Source organism: Schistocerca nitens, chromosome 5 (genome assembly GCF_023898315.1).
Source record: "Schistocerca nitens isolate TAMUIC-IGC-003100 chromosome 5, iqSchNite1.1, whole genome shotgun sequence".
Taxonomy (NCBI): domain Eukaryota; kingdom Metazoa; phylum Arthropoda; class Insecta; order Orthoptera; family Acrididae; genus Schistocerca; species Schistocerca nitens.
In genome coordinates this window covers 356,436,620-356,453,651 of record NC_064618.1, presented here as the reverse complement: position 1 = coordinate 356,453,651, position 17,032 = coordinate 356,436,620, and the positions used below count along the sequence as shown (strand labels likewise).

Genomic DNA, 17,032 nt, shown 5'->3' with positions numbered 1-17,032 from the left:
CACTGAAAAATCCAGGATGGAATATGAAAAGCATATATTTCTACCACCCATACAGAGGAGATGTTGAGTCGCAGACAGGCACACCAAAATGACTGCTATACATGTGAGCTTTCAGCCAAAAGGTTGTCTTCTGTCACAGAAAACACACACACACACACACACACACACACACACACGAGACCACTTTCCGTGGGCACTGAGGCCAGACTACGAGAAACTGTGTCTCAAGGGAGAAGCAATCTGGGTGGTGGGGGTAAGGAGGAGATGGGGTGATGATGGTGAGTGATAACAGGGTAGGAGTGGAGGAGGGTGTAATACTGCTTTTGGGAGCATGCAAGGGCATTGAGGAGACAAGGTAGGGTAGCTACGTGTGTTCAGGAGGTTGTGAGTGTGGGGAGGGGGGGAGGGGGGAGGGGGCTAGTGGATGCATTGATGGAACAGAAGGCTGTGTTGTGCAAGAGTTGGAAACAGGTAAGGGGACTAGCAAAGGTTGAGGCGAGGGGCATTATGGGATGGCACAAGATGTGTAGCAGTCATTGAAGAGAAGTACATTGTGTTGGGCAGTGTAGTCCTGCCTTTGATGGGTTATAAGTGATGCTCATGACTAACTGGAATAGGATGTGGTGTGAGGAAGTGTCGGACATCTCTTGCACCCAGGTCTATTGCAGGGATATGCACCATGAGGCAACAGGATCAGAGCAAGGATGGAGTAGGAATGGACATGAATATTGCATAGGTATGGTGGGTGGCAGAATACCACTGTGGGAGGGTTGTGAAGGATTATGAGCAGGAAATTCCTCATTTCAGGGCAAGACAAGAGGTAGTCAAAACCAGAGAGGAGTGTGTGATTCAGCTGCTGCAATCCCATGTGGTACTGAGTTACAAGGCAGTGCTCCTTTGTGTCCAGGTAGTGAGATATGGGATGGTGATAGGTGACTGGAGAGACAAGACATGAAAGATCTGTTCCTGTACAAGGTCGGGAGGGTATTTTCACTCTGTGAAGGCCTCAGTGAGACCCTTGGAACATTTGGAGAGGGACTGCTTGTCACTACAGATGCAACAGCCTTGGGTGGCTAGGCTGCGTGGAAGGGACTTTTTGACAGGGAATAGGTAGCAGCTGTCAGAGTGGAGGTATTGCTGGTCGTTGGTAGGTTTGATATTGTTGGAGGTACTGATGTAGCCATCGTTGAAGTGGAAGTCAACATCGAGGAAGTGGGCTTGTTGGGTTGAGGAGGACCAGGCGAAGCAAACGGGGTAGATGGCTCTGGGGGAATGTGGACAGTGTGTCCTTACCCAAGGTCCAGATCACGAAGATATCACCAATGTATCTGAACCAGATGAGAAGTTTGAGATTCAGTGTGGATAGGAAGTATTCCTCTACATAACACATGAATGTATTGATGTAGGATAGTGCCAAGTGGGTGCCCATTGCTATACCACAAGTTTGTTTGTAGGTGATGCCTTCAAAGGTGAAGTAATTGTGGGTGAGTATATACTTGGTCATGGTGACCAGGATGGAGGTTGTAGATTTGAAGTCAGTCGGGCATTAGGAAAGATAAGTGTTTGATAGCAGCAAAGCCACAGGTATTAGCGCTATTAACATCAAGGGAGGTAGTATCAATAGTGATGAACAGGGTGTCATGCTGTAAAGTAACACAAATTGTGGAGAGTTGATGGAGGAAATCGCTGGTGTCTTTTATATAGGAGGTAGGTTATGGTTAATAGACTGGTCAACAAGAGCAGGTATTCTCTCAGCAGGGGTACGGTAACTGCCAACAAAGGGGATCCCTGGGTGATTGGGTTTATAGACCTTAGGAAGCATGTAAAAGGTAGAAGAGCAGGGAGAGGTAGGGGGTGAGGAGCGAGACACTCAGGGAAGAGGTTCTGGAATGGGGCCAAGGATTTGAGGAAAGACAAGAGATCTTGTATTTTCTGAAATGGGATCACTGGGGCAGGGTTTGTAGGTGGATTAATCTGACAGCTGACAGAGTCTTTCCGCCAGGTAAATCCTGCGCTTCAAAACCACAATGGTGGAGCCTTTGCCAGCAAGTAGGATTAGCTTCTACTTCTACTTTGAGGGATTTTGAGAATGGCGGTGAGGCAAGGTTTGAAGTTAAGCAATTCTGGAATGTTAATAGGGGTGTGAGTGGGGATGGATCATGGTTTGATGGATAAGTGAAATGAGTCACGCAGGATTCAACATTGGCTTTGGGTTGAATTTAATTGGTAGGGTGGATGGCGGAAAAGTATTTCCACTGTAGGGACTGGGGAAAGGAAACAAGGTCTCAAGCCAAGCATGATAGAATTTGGGAGTGTGGCAAAAGGTAAGGATTTTGGAAAGGGCTCCTACTTCTATGGGACTAAAGCTTTTGGAGAAAAGGTTCATGACTGTTTCGGTTCTGTTTAGGGTCTGGATTCTGTGTGGTGGTGGGAGGAAATTTCTGAGGATGCGGTATGTACTAGGTCTGCAAGGCAGGGTATGTTGGCTGTGAGGGGATACGGGTGAGGTTTGGAAGCGGTTGTAGAGGTGGTGAACAGTGATAGTCCAAGGCATGAGTTGGTGGTGACCAGCTTGAAAAGATTTTTGAGGTGGCATTGTGCAAGCAGCTCTAGTTCCTGGAGGGCAAGAGGGTCAGCATCAGAGACTGGATACAGGAATTTGGGATCGAAGAGCAGGAGAATTTTATGGGCAGAGAGGAGGTACTGCAAGAAGGCTTGGGCCTGAGTTACATGGTTTTGCAGGGCTAAGTCGGTGACGGCCATCGACTGGAGGAATTTGAACAGATGGAGGTCATTGAGGAAAGGGGGATTGCAGGTGCAGATAGGTAATTTCATGGTAAGCAATTTCGGGTGATTCCATGAGAATGGACAGGAAAAATTCGTTTAAACGATAGCATGACGAATAACGCGAATTTGGTGGTTTTTAAGGAAATAAAGCGAATTCAGTTGTTTTGAAGGAGGTAACGCGAATTCGACGGTTTTTAAGGAAGTAAGGCAAAATCGGAGTTTTTCAACAAAATTTCTCTGTGTCCTCGTAAGAAGTGTCATATATCTAATGACGTTTAATGTTGAAATGTTCTATGTTCAACTGTCGCACTACTTTTTGCAGTCGTGGCGTAACTAGTGGCCTTCCGACTATCGACTTTTGCGAGCGCGTACAAACGACCACTGTGTGAATTTCGATTATTTATTTGTTTTGCAGTGTATGTGCCTCAGTATGCCATTTCAAAGCAATGACGCAATGAAAATCTATCACAAACACAGCACCAATGTTTATTAAATGTGGTTAATAATGCAGCAATGATATAAGGCTTGAAGAAATGTGATCATTGAGACAAGACAGTAGCCGAATGAGCAAGCCATGACATAACTGATAGTTTCGTGGTTTACGATACGAATGGATGTAAGTTTGTGTTCCACTGCATGCTAATATATATTTTTTTCTATCGCAGCATTGTCGACACAGTCTCAGTCTTTTGTTATGAATGTAATGAAAGTATTTGGAAGGAGGGTGAGTGCGAACACTGCCAACACCGTCATCAATCATTGAGCTTACAACTCTTCCACTTTTCACAGTAAAAGTAAAGGAAAAAATCCAAAAGTGTAATACAAGTATGTTCTGCAATAAATGATGCATTTACGTCTGATTAGAGACTGAAGAATGAAATAAATGTTTGGGTGTTTATTTCTGAATATGTGATGAGTTCCGAATGGTTGGTGAGGCAGGTATTTTACAGGACAGCGTTAATTTCTACGACGGAAACGAGCAGCTATAAAACTCACCTTTTTGGATTTCCAGCATGCTGGATTAATAACAGGACAGCGACTTGAGTTAATCATTTTTATGTAGAAAACAGAAAAAGTTGCAAAATTCAGTTACTTTTGTTTAATTGATGGTCGGTTTCATGTATCAGAACCCTTTCTCAAATCATCCAAACAAAGAAATGAATCTCCTGTTGACAGAAAACTAATACTAACAACATGTCTGGTTGTAACTGCTTTCCTGAAATTTCTATCTTTTTTTTAAAGAAATGGTGATACCATATATAGCAGATATTCAAAATTGCTAGATGATATCCAAGTGAAATTACGGAAACTAAAGTTGTCTTCCATATCCAGTTCTCATACATAGCTAGTTTTTCCCACCAGTTATTGTATAGTATGTTTTCACTCACCAGACACGATGACTGTATGCAAACAAAAAGATAGATTTCTTACAACTAATCCAATTTTAATGACCATTATCAACTACTACACAAACTCTCTATCAAAATGATATTGTACCTTTAAAACCAATTACAAAATTTTTGATAAATGCAACCTTATTCAGTAACCCTACGAAACCCTGAGAGATGCTTATGGCCTTCAGGTCACAGGACACAGGGTTTGCATGACCCTTCGAGTATTAATAATGCAGCAGCACATATTACAGTTTCCTCATCTCTAGACATGATGTGGCAGAAACAATGGAATAAACAGCATTGCAGCCAACATGAGTACACTCAGAAATGTTCATTGCCAGGGTGGATGGAAACAGAGACAAGAAACAAAGGCGAAAACAGATGTGATACACTGTAGGAAATAGTATTTCCTACAGAAATATGTTTCCAGTGGCAGTGTGGACACAGCTTCACACTACTTTCTGCAGTTTCGGCATCACTAGTGGACTTTCGACTATTGACTTTTCCGAGCCCTAGTCAACAACCCCTGTGTGAACTGTGTGCATTTCGATTACTCATTTCCTATGTAGTGTGTGATGTATGTGTGCAGTATATCGTTTCAAGGCAACAGTGCACTGAACGAGTATCACAAACATGTCACATTTATCATTAAGTGTCAATTAAAAAGAATCATGATGTAAGGCTTCAAGAGAGTTTATGATAACTAATGCACAATACTAAATACAGACGAGAAACCTGTAGCATAACGGAAAACATCATGGATAGCTGACTTAGAGATTATAGGTTTGCAGCTCGCTGCATGCCAATACTTTTTTTCAACTTAGTGTTGTCACATTCGTTATGATCGTAATGCAATATGTTCTACTATATTCCATGTTGTTAAACACTTCTGTCTAGTCAGAGAACAAAGTATGAAATAAATATCTGCCTGTTTATTTCAGAACGTGTGGCGATTTCTTAGTGTGTGGTTAGGCAGGAACCTAGGAGAACAGGTTAAATCACTGTAAGTGAAACTGTGTGCAGTGACATTCATATTCTTCCTTGTCACAAATATTTGACACATTGTGCAACCACAAATATATTCCTCTAAAGAGTTCTTGTTGCAACTGAGATTCTCCTGTCACTAATTTATTCATAAAAGTCAACTTGATGCTATAACGATCGACAAATTGATGGCCTCGTTTCTGGTGACCTTCACAGTGCCACCACATTATAATTACATCAGTTCCTGCAAAAAGTAGTGTCCTGTACTTGACCCACGGTAAAGTTAAGAGTTGCAAATTGTGTTGGCAATAACGATAGTGGATTATGTCAGCATTTCCTGCCTCACATCTTCCCTCTCTACAACGACCTAAAACATTCCCTTAACTCTGGCATCACCCACAGAGCAAGCTGTTTCTTTCTTTCTTTTTTTCCACTTATAACTTGTTTAGTCACTTCAAATGTGAATGTGAAGAAAATGGGATGAAGTCCAGTGAGAAGCAAAGAAAGAATATAGAATCGAGTAAATCTCATTAGGAAGAAACTTAAAAGCAGGGAATTTTTAGCATTGATCTTATGGGTTTTCCACAGGGGCTACAAATTTATTGTACAGAATCACGAAAAATGTAAAATTAGATAATGTAAAATCGAAGTTCCACTGTATTAAGTTAATCATCTCTAAGAAACAAGAACACAGAGACTCAACTATCAATAGTTATCAGAGAATAGCACTACTTTATTTCTTCAGAGTTACAACAAATACAATAAGTCGTCTTGAAAAGACAATATTATTAGTGGGCACCCAAGAAAATTAGAGAGATTTGTGCCTCATAAAAGACAACTTTGATATTGGTGTTCCTGGAATTTAAAACATATCTTGTGAATGAAGTAGCTGTTACTTTGGTCCATCATTACCTATGATTTCAGAATACTACAGAGACCACCAACATCACAGTAAATACTGTCATTTAGGAAAATCTGTTATTGCTGGAAACAGCCACATGAACAAATGTATGATTGTGTTTGATGAAAGGGGAATAACAGCCCATGTACAAGGATTTTGTCATCACAGAAGTGTTGCGGTCAGAATGTGTAACAAAAAATTTAATCACTCTACTGGCTACACCTTTGGTACTGCATGGAAATGGGCATTTAATGCTGAAAGGCAGAAAAGAAATCAGCAGAGTCATCCACCAGTTAAGGAAATCAGTATATGACCACTTTTTTTCAGTCACAGACATTGACATAATCTCTGATAGCATATAAAAGCTTCATAGGTTCGTGATGTCTCCATAACATAATCCAACAAACTACACTCCTGGAAATGGAAAAAAGAACACATTGACACCGGTGTGTCAGACCCACCATACTTGCTCCGGACACTGCGAGAGGGCTGTACAAGCAATGATCACACGCACGGCACAGCGGACACACCAGGAACCGCGGTGTTGGCCGTCGAATGGCGCTAGCTGCGCAGCATTTGTGCACCGCCGCCGTCAGTGTCAGCCAGTTTGCCGTGGCATACAGAGCTCCATCGCAGTCTTTAACACTGGTAGCATGCCGCGACAGCGTGGACGTGAACCGTATGTGCAGTTGACGGACTTTGAGCGAGGGCGTATAGTGGGCATGCGGGAGGCCGGGTGGACGTACCGCCGAATTGCTCAACACGTGGGGCGTGAGGTCTCCACAGTACATCGATGTTGTCGCCAGTGGTCGGCGGAAGGTGCACGTGCCCGTCGACCTGGGACCGGACCGCAGCGACGCACGGATGCACGCCAAGACCGTAGGATCCTACGCAGTGCCGTAGGGGACCGCACCGCCACTTCCCAGCAAATTAGGGACACTGTTGCTCCTGGGGTATCGGCAAGGACCATTCGCAACCGTCTCCATGAAGCTGCGCTACGGTCCCGCACACCGTTAGGCCGTCTTCCGCTCACGCCCCAACATCGTGCAGCCCGCCTCCAGTGGTGTCGCGACAGGCGTGAATGGAGGGACGAATGGAGACGTGTCGTCTTCAGCGATGAGAGTCGCTTCTGCCTTGGTGCCAATGATGGTCGTATGCGTGTTTGGCGCCGTGCAGGTGAGCGCCACAATCAGGACTGCATACGACCGAGGCACACAGGGCCAACACCCGGCATCATGGTGTGGGGAGCAATCTCCTACACTGGCCGTACACCACTGGTGATCGTCGAGGGGATACTGAATAGTGCACGGTACATCCAAACCGTCATCGTTCTACCATTCCTAGACCGGCAAGGGAACTTGCTGTTCCAACAGGACAATGCACGTCCGCATGTATCCCGTGCCACCCAACGTGCTCTAGAAGGTGTAAGTCAACTACCCTGGCCAGCAAGATCTCCGGATCTGTCCCCCATTGAGCATGTTTGGGACTGGATGAAGCGTCGTCTCACGCGGTCTGCACGTCCAGCACGAACGCTGGTCCAACTGAGGCGCCAGGTGGAAATGGCATGGCAAGCCGTTCCACAGGACTACATCCAGCATCTCTACGATCGTCTCCATGGGAGAATAGCAGCCTGCATTGCTGCGAAAGGTGGATATACACTGCACTAGTGCCGACATTGTACATGCTCTGTTACCTGTGTCTATGTGCCTGTGGTTCTGTCAGTGTGATCATGTGATGTATCTGACCCCAGGAATGTGTCAATGAAGTTTCCCCTTCCTGGGACAATGAATTCACGGTGTTCTTATTTCAATTTCCAGGAGTGTATATAAAGTACCTAAGGGCCTACGGAAATTTCCTGATGATAATGGTGGAAGTCATCAACAGCTCAAGCCTGAAAAAGGGATCACCCTTGCACATGTAGTAGCAGGAGGTTGACTTTAACAGGATGCAGCAAAAATAGCAATTCCATTGGTTTCCTACTATGGAACAGCCCAACATGGTTTGGTCCAGATATTGATGTAGCTCCATAAGGACTAAGATGAAGGGTTAACTTCATTTTCATAAAAGTCTCACTGATCATCTTTGTCATTTGAGTCTTGAATGTTGGAACCAGTCACTTTGGTTCCCCACTACTTTCAGGTTGGAAACGACTCAAAGCTCAGCTGAGATACACTATGTGATCGAAAGCATCTGGAAACCCCAAAAACATACGTTTTTCATATTAGGTGCATTGTGCTGCCACCTACGGCCATGTTCTCCATATCAGCAACCTCAGTAGTCATTAGACATCGTGAGAGAGCAGAATGGGGCGCTCCACGGAACTTACGCACTTCGAACGTGGTCAGATGATCGGGTGTCACTTGTGTCATACGTTTGTATGTGAGATTTCCACACTCCTAAACATTCCTAGTGCCACTGTTTCCAATGTGACAGTGAAGTGGAGACGCAAGGGGACACATACAGCACAAAAGTGTACAGGCTGACCACGTCTGTTGACTGGCAGAGACCACCGACAGTGAAGAGTGTCGTAATGTGGAATTCCAAACTGCATCAGGATTCACTGCAAGTACTATGACAGTTAGGTGGGAGGTGAGAAAACTTGGATTTTATGGTCGAACGGCTGCTCATAAGCCACACATCACGCCGGTAAATGCCAAACAACACCTTGCGTGGTGTAAGGAGTGTAAACATTGGACAGTTAAACATTTGAAATACATTGTGTGGAGTGACGAATCATGGTACACAATGTGGCGATGCGATGGGAGGGTGTGGGTATGGCAAATGCCCGGTGAACGTCATCTGCCAGCATGTGTAGTGCCAACAGTAAAATTCGGAGGCAGTGGTGTTATGGTATGGTCATGTTTTCAACGAGGGGGCTTGTACCCCTTGTGGTTTTGCATGGTACTATCACAGCACAAGTCTACATTGATGTTTTAGCGCCTCCTTCTTCCCACTGTTGAAGAACAATTCGGGAATGGCGACTGCATCTTTCAACACGATTGAGCACCAGTTCATAATGAACGGCCTGTGGTGGAGTGATTACACGACAATGGCATTCCTGTAATGGACTGGCCTGCAAAGAGTCCTGACCTGAATGCTACATAACACCTTTGGAATGAGTTGGAACGTCCACTTTGTGCCAGGCCTCACTGACCAACATCAATACCTCTCCTCAGTGCAGCACTCCGTGAAGAATGGGCTGCCATTCCCCAAGAAACCGTCCAGTACCTGACTGAACATATGCCTTCAGGAGTGGAAGCTGTCATCAAGGCTAAGGATGGGCCAACACCATACTGAATTCCAGCATTACCGATGGAGGGCGCCATGAACTAGTGAATCATTTTCAGCCAGGTGTCCAGATACTTTTGATCACATAGTGTATATAATTCTATTAGTGGAAAGCTTGAAACAGCTGTAGTGTAAACTAAGGTCTATTGCTGAATAGGACTGATTGAGGGAGCACCTTGAGTGCAAAGATTTTGGATAAGTGAGCCTCAGAGAATGACAATACAGTAATATAGCAGAGATTTGCCATGTGAATGATCACAGTGAGTCCAAAGAATAACTTAAGGCAGAACTGGCAAAGTGCAGAAGTGTTCACTATTCAATCAAGATGAAAGCTGGTAGGAATTTTCATGAAAGAAAGAGATCAAGTGAATGAGTGAGTGTGTGATAACTGGCACGGGTTATTCACTGTCCAGGTAAGACACCATTATAGCTAACTGTGGAACACATATGACAAATTTAGTGCACCTTCATGCTCAGCTGTACTTTGTAGTGTGATGGCATCTACTCCAGCTAGATAGTTTCAGTCGGTTAATCACCTAAATTAACATCCACAGGTATTGCCCACAGATCATTTGAAACTAAAGACATGTTTATGTTGGCCATTTATTTCTGTTTAAGAGTTTGCAGTGTAACAGGGTGTTGCAGGGGTATAAAACCTCCCTTACATAAATTGATTTTATATCCATGTTAGGTGGCTTCAAATAAATAACAAGCAGAATGAATTGAGAGTTAGATTGTTTCTTGTTAAGGAGATAATTATCTTCTTATAATTTTTAGAATTGTTTTGTTTTCATAGTCTGCAGTTGTATTCTTGTCTGAGATATTCCTTTCAAGTAGGTGCAGCGCTGAGAGCAGTTGAGCTGCTTGTGACGTCATTGCAAGTAGCCTGCCCAGCTCCCAAGGTATACAAAAGACTGGAATGTCAATGGGAAATTCAATTGTTTCTGGTGTGAGACCAAGATTTGTCAGTCCTGCTTGTCTGTATTCGTCTACGTTTATGAAGAAATAATAAACTGTCAATCTGTATTTGAGGAATGGTGCTACTCTGTTAGCAGAGTAGTGCAATACAAAACAAAAAATGGATTTTGTCAAGAGTCAGGTGACATTTGCTTGACTGAAGACTCAAGACAGTCTACGACCCTCAGAGCATTTTATCACATGCAGTGAATATTTGTTAAAAGTGTATAAGCAAGGAGCAGAAACTGTACGTCCCAGTCTGTGTTTGTACAGAGGGTGCATGTGCCATAACAACAAGGGCAGCGGCAAGCAGTCATGTGATGCACAGCATTCATTTTCTCTACGATGCTATATGTATGCTTTGGCACTCCGAGTTGGCGGTGTCACAGATGGCTTGGAGTAAGACGGCCACCATCAATGTAAATGGGACCGAAAAACAAACTCTCATATTAAAAGGAACTCTGATGTATGGCCCATGGGTCAAACATAAGGTATCAGTTACTTTTGAATACATTATGGGCACAGCAGTGATCAATGTCTTATAAATAATTATTATTAAAAACAGTCTTGATCACGATTTATTTAACAAGGTGGTTTCAACCACTACTGTGGTCATCTTCAGACCTATAAGTTGTATACAAAGCTCTAATTAGAGGGCTACATACATTAAACAAAATACATAAAGTTATAAAGCTATAAAACGTTGAATTACCATTGAGTAGGAACCTCTTTCTGTTGAAGAATCACTACTGGAGAAACCAGTGCACGTCTTACTATATATAATGGAGGCTCCACCCACTTCTGACTGCATGATGTCATTATTAACCAATGAGTTATAAGTCGAATTACAATTTAAAATTTCTTAGTTAAAAGAACATTGTCAAGAATTAGAAATAAATACACACACTAAACTTAGCTTATTAAACAGCTATTGTCAATTAAGAAGCATTAAAAATATTTAAATATGTAGGAAAATGAACTTCGGTTTGGCAACCACTAGTTCGACTATCGACCTTACAATAACTTCAGTGAAAAAAGCATGCTGCTTCATCTTTGCAACGGCATCTAACTTCACCATAGCAACCAGTGGTTCCAAATGGTTCACCGACAGGCCTTGAGAGGGCAACCCATGTACTGCCAAACCGAAGTTCATTTTCCTACATATTTAAATATTTTTAACGCTTCTTAATTGACAATAGCTGTTTAATAAGCTAAGTTTAGTGTGTGTATTTATTTCTAATTCTTGACAATGTTCTTTTAACTAAGAAATTTTAAATTGTAATTCGACTTATAACTCATTGGTTAATAATGACATCATGCAGTCAGAAGTGGGTGGAGCCTCCATTATATATAGTAAGACGTGCACTGGTTTCTCCAGTAGTGATTCTTCAACAGAAAGAGGTTCCTACTCAATGGTAATTCAACGTTTTATAGCTTTATAACTTTATGTATTTTGTTTAATGTATGTAGCCCTCTAATTAGAGCTTTGTATACAACTTATAGGTCTGAAGATGACCACAGTAGTGGTTGAAACCGGTCACCTTGTTAAATAAATCGTGATCAAGACTGTTTTTAATAGTAATTATTTATAAGGTATCAGAATGTGTTAATGTTTGGTTAAACTATTTTGAGTTAAAAATCATTGGGATCTATCATTGTGAGACTTGAAGACTTTAACTACAGAGAAGTGCAAATGAGAGTTCGGAGTTTATTTAGTAGCTCAAAGTAGTTGTCATAATCTAACATTTCAGCATCACCCAACAAATATTAAAGTCCAAAAGAAAAGGAAGTTTGTACATAGTGGTGGGATGGAGTAGCTGGATCAGCAGAAAAATTTCTAAAGGTGACTATTCATCAGCAAGATTTATACAGGCAATTGGCAAATTCAACATGGTGAAACCTTACCAAGTGCAGACAGCACCTGAAGTACACCACTGAAAACCCATATTCTGCACCCGAAATTACTGTCAGGTTAAGAAGGATTTTCAAGGAGAAGCAATGAGCATTTGAGAATAATATTGCTATCTGTCATACATTTTTGTTTTTCTAGTGGATTGCAAAAAGTTCTTTTTTTCCCTCTTTCTGCAACATCCAGTACCACTTTCCAAAAAATATCTGCAGAACATGGAGCAACAAGAAACATAGGATAACCTATCCAGTACTAAGTGGTTTTGCTGTTTTTTTCCTTCTGATGTCTCATGCTCGAAATGATAGAAATTATGTGAAAGCAGACGGGACAACAGCCTACAGAGATGAAACAAAAGGCGGAGCTACCTACTGTCACAATACAACATGACACGACAACAGTGCTGCACTAAGTGTAGTAGTCGAAATACTTTGAGTAACATTAGACTATTGACCAAACTTAAATATCAATGGAGAAGAAGTAACTGTTTAATTTTTAAATATTGTAATACACAAATGTATTAAAGAAAAAAAGAATCTTGTTATTGTGTTTAAAAGAAACATTAATTTTGTAAAAAAATTTGGTAAAATGTTTCGATATGATTGTATTATAGCAACAGTGCTGAGACAATTGCTCTCCCATTTTACTGTTACATCTGTGATGTAAAGAGTGTGTTTATTAGCACATACAAATTACTGTAATTGTTGTGGTCATACTCTTTGTAAGTTGAGCTTTATTTTGAAAAGTAGTTGTTCATATTTGTTTAAAGTAATTTTATGTGAAGAGAGATGTGATATTTAATACACTGATGTGAGCTAGTGTTGCTGATTTCGGGCATATATTGAAGTCCTAGTTTCGCTTAAGTTGAAACGGATATTAAAACGATCAGTTTGTATCACATTAGAAGTAAGAGCAGTTATCACCATTATGATGCCACAGATACAAAGGCCAGAAATACTGCAGGAACAAGTGCAAAAGTGCTACAGCATTGTTACACTGAGATGTATATTTATTTCATAACTTAGGCAAAGGTAAGTACCTAAAGCTTCATTTACACATATAGTTTTTATCTCATACTAAGAAAAATACAAGTATCAGTCCTGAATGGGACAAATAATACAAACTATTCAACATTATGCTACTGTTTTTGCAATACACACAAAACTTTACAGTAATTTTCTGAATTACATACAATCTATTATTTTATAGTCAATCACATGAGACAAACAACATGAAAGAGATGAAAAGGAATAATGGAAATTTAAAGTAACTCACCTTCATCATTTGAATCTACATTAGAAAAACCAACAACAAATGTATTTGGTAACTGTTTTGGTGTAACTTTCCCTTTTCCCAGTAAACACATTCTTTCTTCAACAGCTTTGGTGATGTCCAAATAAGCCTCATCAACACTTGCTCTTTCCACACAATCAGTGAACTGGCAAAATACTGCAGCTACTTCCCGCCCTGCATCGCGATATCTGCACAGCATAAGAGAGTGACATCAGTTGCTGCTAACCAAACACAGTTGTGGTTTGGCTAGCCGACAATTATGAAAAAGCCTAATCAAGGGATGATTAAAGTACTAATTTATCAAGATCTTCAATTCCTCTACATTCACTGGAGGCATATTGCTGCTTGCAATTCTCCTCCCATGATCCCTGCAATACTGACAGCACCACCCAAAGAACACTGTAATTGATTTCCTACTCTACCCATAGAAAAACCCTTTAATACACTTTATTGCTGCACATGGGAATCACATTCTGTACTGAAATTATTTGCATTATATTGATTTTGCACATTTCAACTGTATTCCAGTTTCAATTATAGACGTGTTTCATGCTATAAAAACGATACCATTACTGAAACTTTTAGTACTGAATAACCTCTCATCTACCCTTACTTGATTTATAGTAAAAAAGTACTTAAAGTTATTATTGTTAAAGCCTATTTTAAATTTTTGAAGGCACAAAACAGTATTTACAAAAATGTAAAAGGTGTTATACAATCAACAACAAAAGTTTATGACAAGTAATAAAAACAGGAATGCAAGATTACAACTATAGTTATCTGATTTATGTGATGAAGTGAATGCAATCAAGCTCAAGGTGCAAAACTTTACAAATACTGAATAGTCTTTACTTTCTGTACACCACAGGTACTTCATCTGTGTGTTCACCAGAAGTTAATCAAACCCTGTACACAACAAACAGGGCATCACACAAAAAATGATATGTTATACATTAGAAGATAACAGTAAGCATTTCGAGCATTCTGACCAGACTGACTACAGATTTTATATTAAATACAACAGCTTTGCTGCATTATTTTCTGATGAGCAGGTGCAATGTAAATGATTAAGATGTTTGTGTATGAGTCTCTGCATGTCACCACCTTTTAGTGCAAATATCCATGCAGACGAAATACTGAAGTACGTATGTGGTGCTCTACTTGATAGAATCTTCAAATTTCAGAATAATGTTCAATCTTGTGTATTATGCATATCACAAATTCTTCAAAACAGCCAACAGTGCTGTAAAAATGAGACAAGTTTTTCAACATAAATACTGTAAAATCAATGTTAGATCCCATTAAAGTAAAATAGTTCTGGTTCATTACAACTGTGATGAATACAAATACAGCCTTCAGTCTCTGAAGCTTCAACTCTGACAACTTGTGGAGGTAAGGCAAGAAGAGGAGCAGTAAATCATAGACTTGCTTGGAAACAAACGTTTTCACTGGAATCTTCACAATTTGTTTCATGCAGTTTATAGCCTACATCTACAAGGTTAGTCTGCAATTCACAATTAAGTGCCTGGCAGAGGGTTCATCGAAACATATTTAAGCCACTTCTCTAACATCCCATTCTCAAATAGCATGCAGGAAAAACAAATACTTAAATCTTTTCATACGAGCTCTGATTTATCTTATTTTAATACGATAATCATTTATCCCTATGTAGGTGGGCACCAACAAAATATTTTCACACTCTGAGGAGAAAGTTGGGGATTGAAATTTCATAAGAAGGTCCTGTCACCACGAAAAACATCTTTATTTCAATTATTGTCACCCTAATCCTTGGCACTCTCTCACCTATTTTGCAATAATATAAAACAAGCTGTTCTTCTTTGATCTTTTCCGATGTCTTCTGTCAATCCTATTTGATGTGGATCCCATACTGTACAGCACTACTCTAGAAGAGGATTGGTAAGTGTAGTGTGTGTAATCTCTTCAGTAGACCTGTTGCATTTTCTAAGTGTTCTGCCAATAAATCACAGTCTTTAGTTCACTTTTGTTACAACATTATCCATGTGATCCTTCCACTTTAAGTTGTTCATAATTGCAATCCCTAAGTACTTAGTTGAATTTACAGTCTTTAGATTTGTATGATTTATTATTTAACTGAAATTTAGCTACTCCTTTTAGTATTCATGTAGATGACTTCACACTTTTAATTGTTTAGAGTCAATTGCCACTCTTTGCACCATACAGATATTTTGTCTAAATAATTTTGCAATCTGGTTTGAACATTTTATCACTTTACACGATGGTAAATGACTGCATTATCTGCGAACAATCTAAGAGGACTGCTCAGATTGTATCCTAAATCATTTATGAAGATCAGGAACACCAGAGGGCCAATAAGACTTCTTTGAGGAACACCAGATATTACTTCTGTTTTACTCCATCTTTCCATCAGTAATTACAAACTGTGACCTTTCTGACAGCAAATCACAAATCCAGTCACTCAACTGAGGCAATACTCCTTAGGTACACAATTTCATTACAAATCGGTATGAGGAATGGTGTCAAAAGCCTTCCGAGAATCTAGAAATATGGAATCAATTTGACGGCTGCTGATAGCAGTCATTACTTCGTGAGAATAAAGAGCCAGTTGTGTTTCACAAGACTGATATTTTCTGAATCTCTGTTGGCTATTTGACAATAAATCATTTTCTTCGAGGTGATTCACAATGTTTGAGCACAGTATATGTTCCAAAATCCTACTGCATATTGGTGATTTGGGCCCATAATTCAGCAGGTTACTCCCATTTCTTTTCTGTGGTATTTGTGTGATTTGTGCAACTTTCCAGTCTCTGTATATAGATCTTTCAATGAGTGAACAGTTGTAGATAATTGCTAAGTATGGAGCTATTTTATCAATATACTCTGAAAGGAACCTGATTGGTATAAAATCCGGACTAGAAGTCTTGCCTTTCTTAAGTGTTTCAAGTTTCTTTGCTACACCAAGCATACAGTCGCCAGTCAATTCAAAGCAAGAGAAGTCAAATGGTGTTCAGAATAAAAACACTTCGACTGTCACAATTTTATCAGTAAGCCATAGAAGTACTTGTAATGAAGTTCTCGAATTTACTGCCTTCCAGGAAAGTTCTCGCTCTCAAGTTTTTTCCCGGGACTGAGAACTCGCTGAAACCTGAGGTGGAAAGCTCTGAGATATTTACCAAGTTGTGGAATGTATATCGGTAAGACAGTTTAGAGGCCATAAGAGGGGGAGTTTTCATTGAAGTTGACAAACATACTGTCTCTCTTGAGGTTGAAGTTGAAGTTGAGTGTGACAGTGAAGTTGTCTGGTCGCATATAACCAGTGTAGGTGAAACTAAGTTAATTGTTGGATGTTTTTACTGGCCACCCGATTCCGCTGTGGCAGTTCTAGTGTCATTCAAACAAAGTCTATGGTCAATAGCATGTAAATACTCAGATCATGCAATACTAGTTGAAGGTGACTTTAAACTGCTAAATAATGAGTGGGATGCCCATGGATTCATTGCGGGGGTACAGACAGACAGTCAT

General features: G+C 40.6%; 1 protein-coding gene across 1 annotated transcript in view; it reads right to left on the bottom strand.

Moving 5' to 3' along the window:
- LOC126260178 (DNA polymerase eta) overlaps positions 1–17,032 on the bottom strand; it is a 210,439-nt gene that overhangs the window by 125,546 nt on the left and 67,861 nt on the right. Inside the window, exon 3 of the mRNA XM_049957441.1 lies at positions 13,493–13,698. Within this exon, the coding sequence (XP_049813398.1) occupies positions 13,493–13,698 (206 nt within the window). The remainder of the gene's footprint in view (positions 1–13,492; positions 13,699–17,032) is intronic.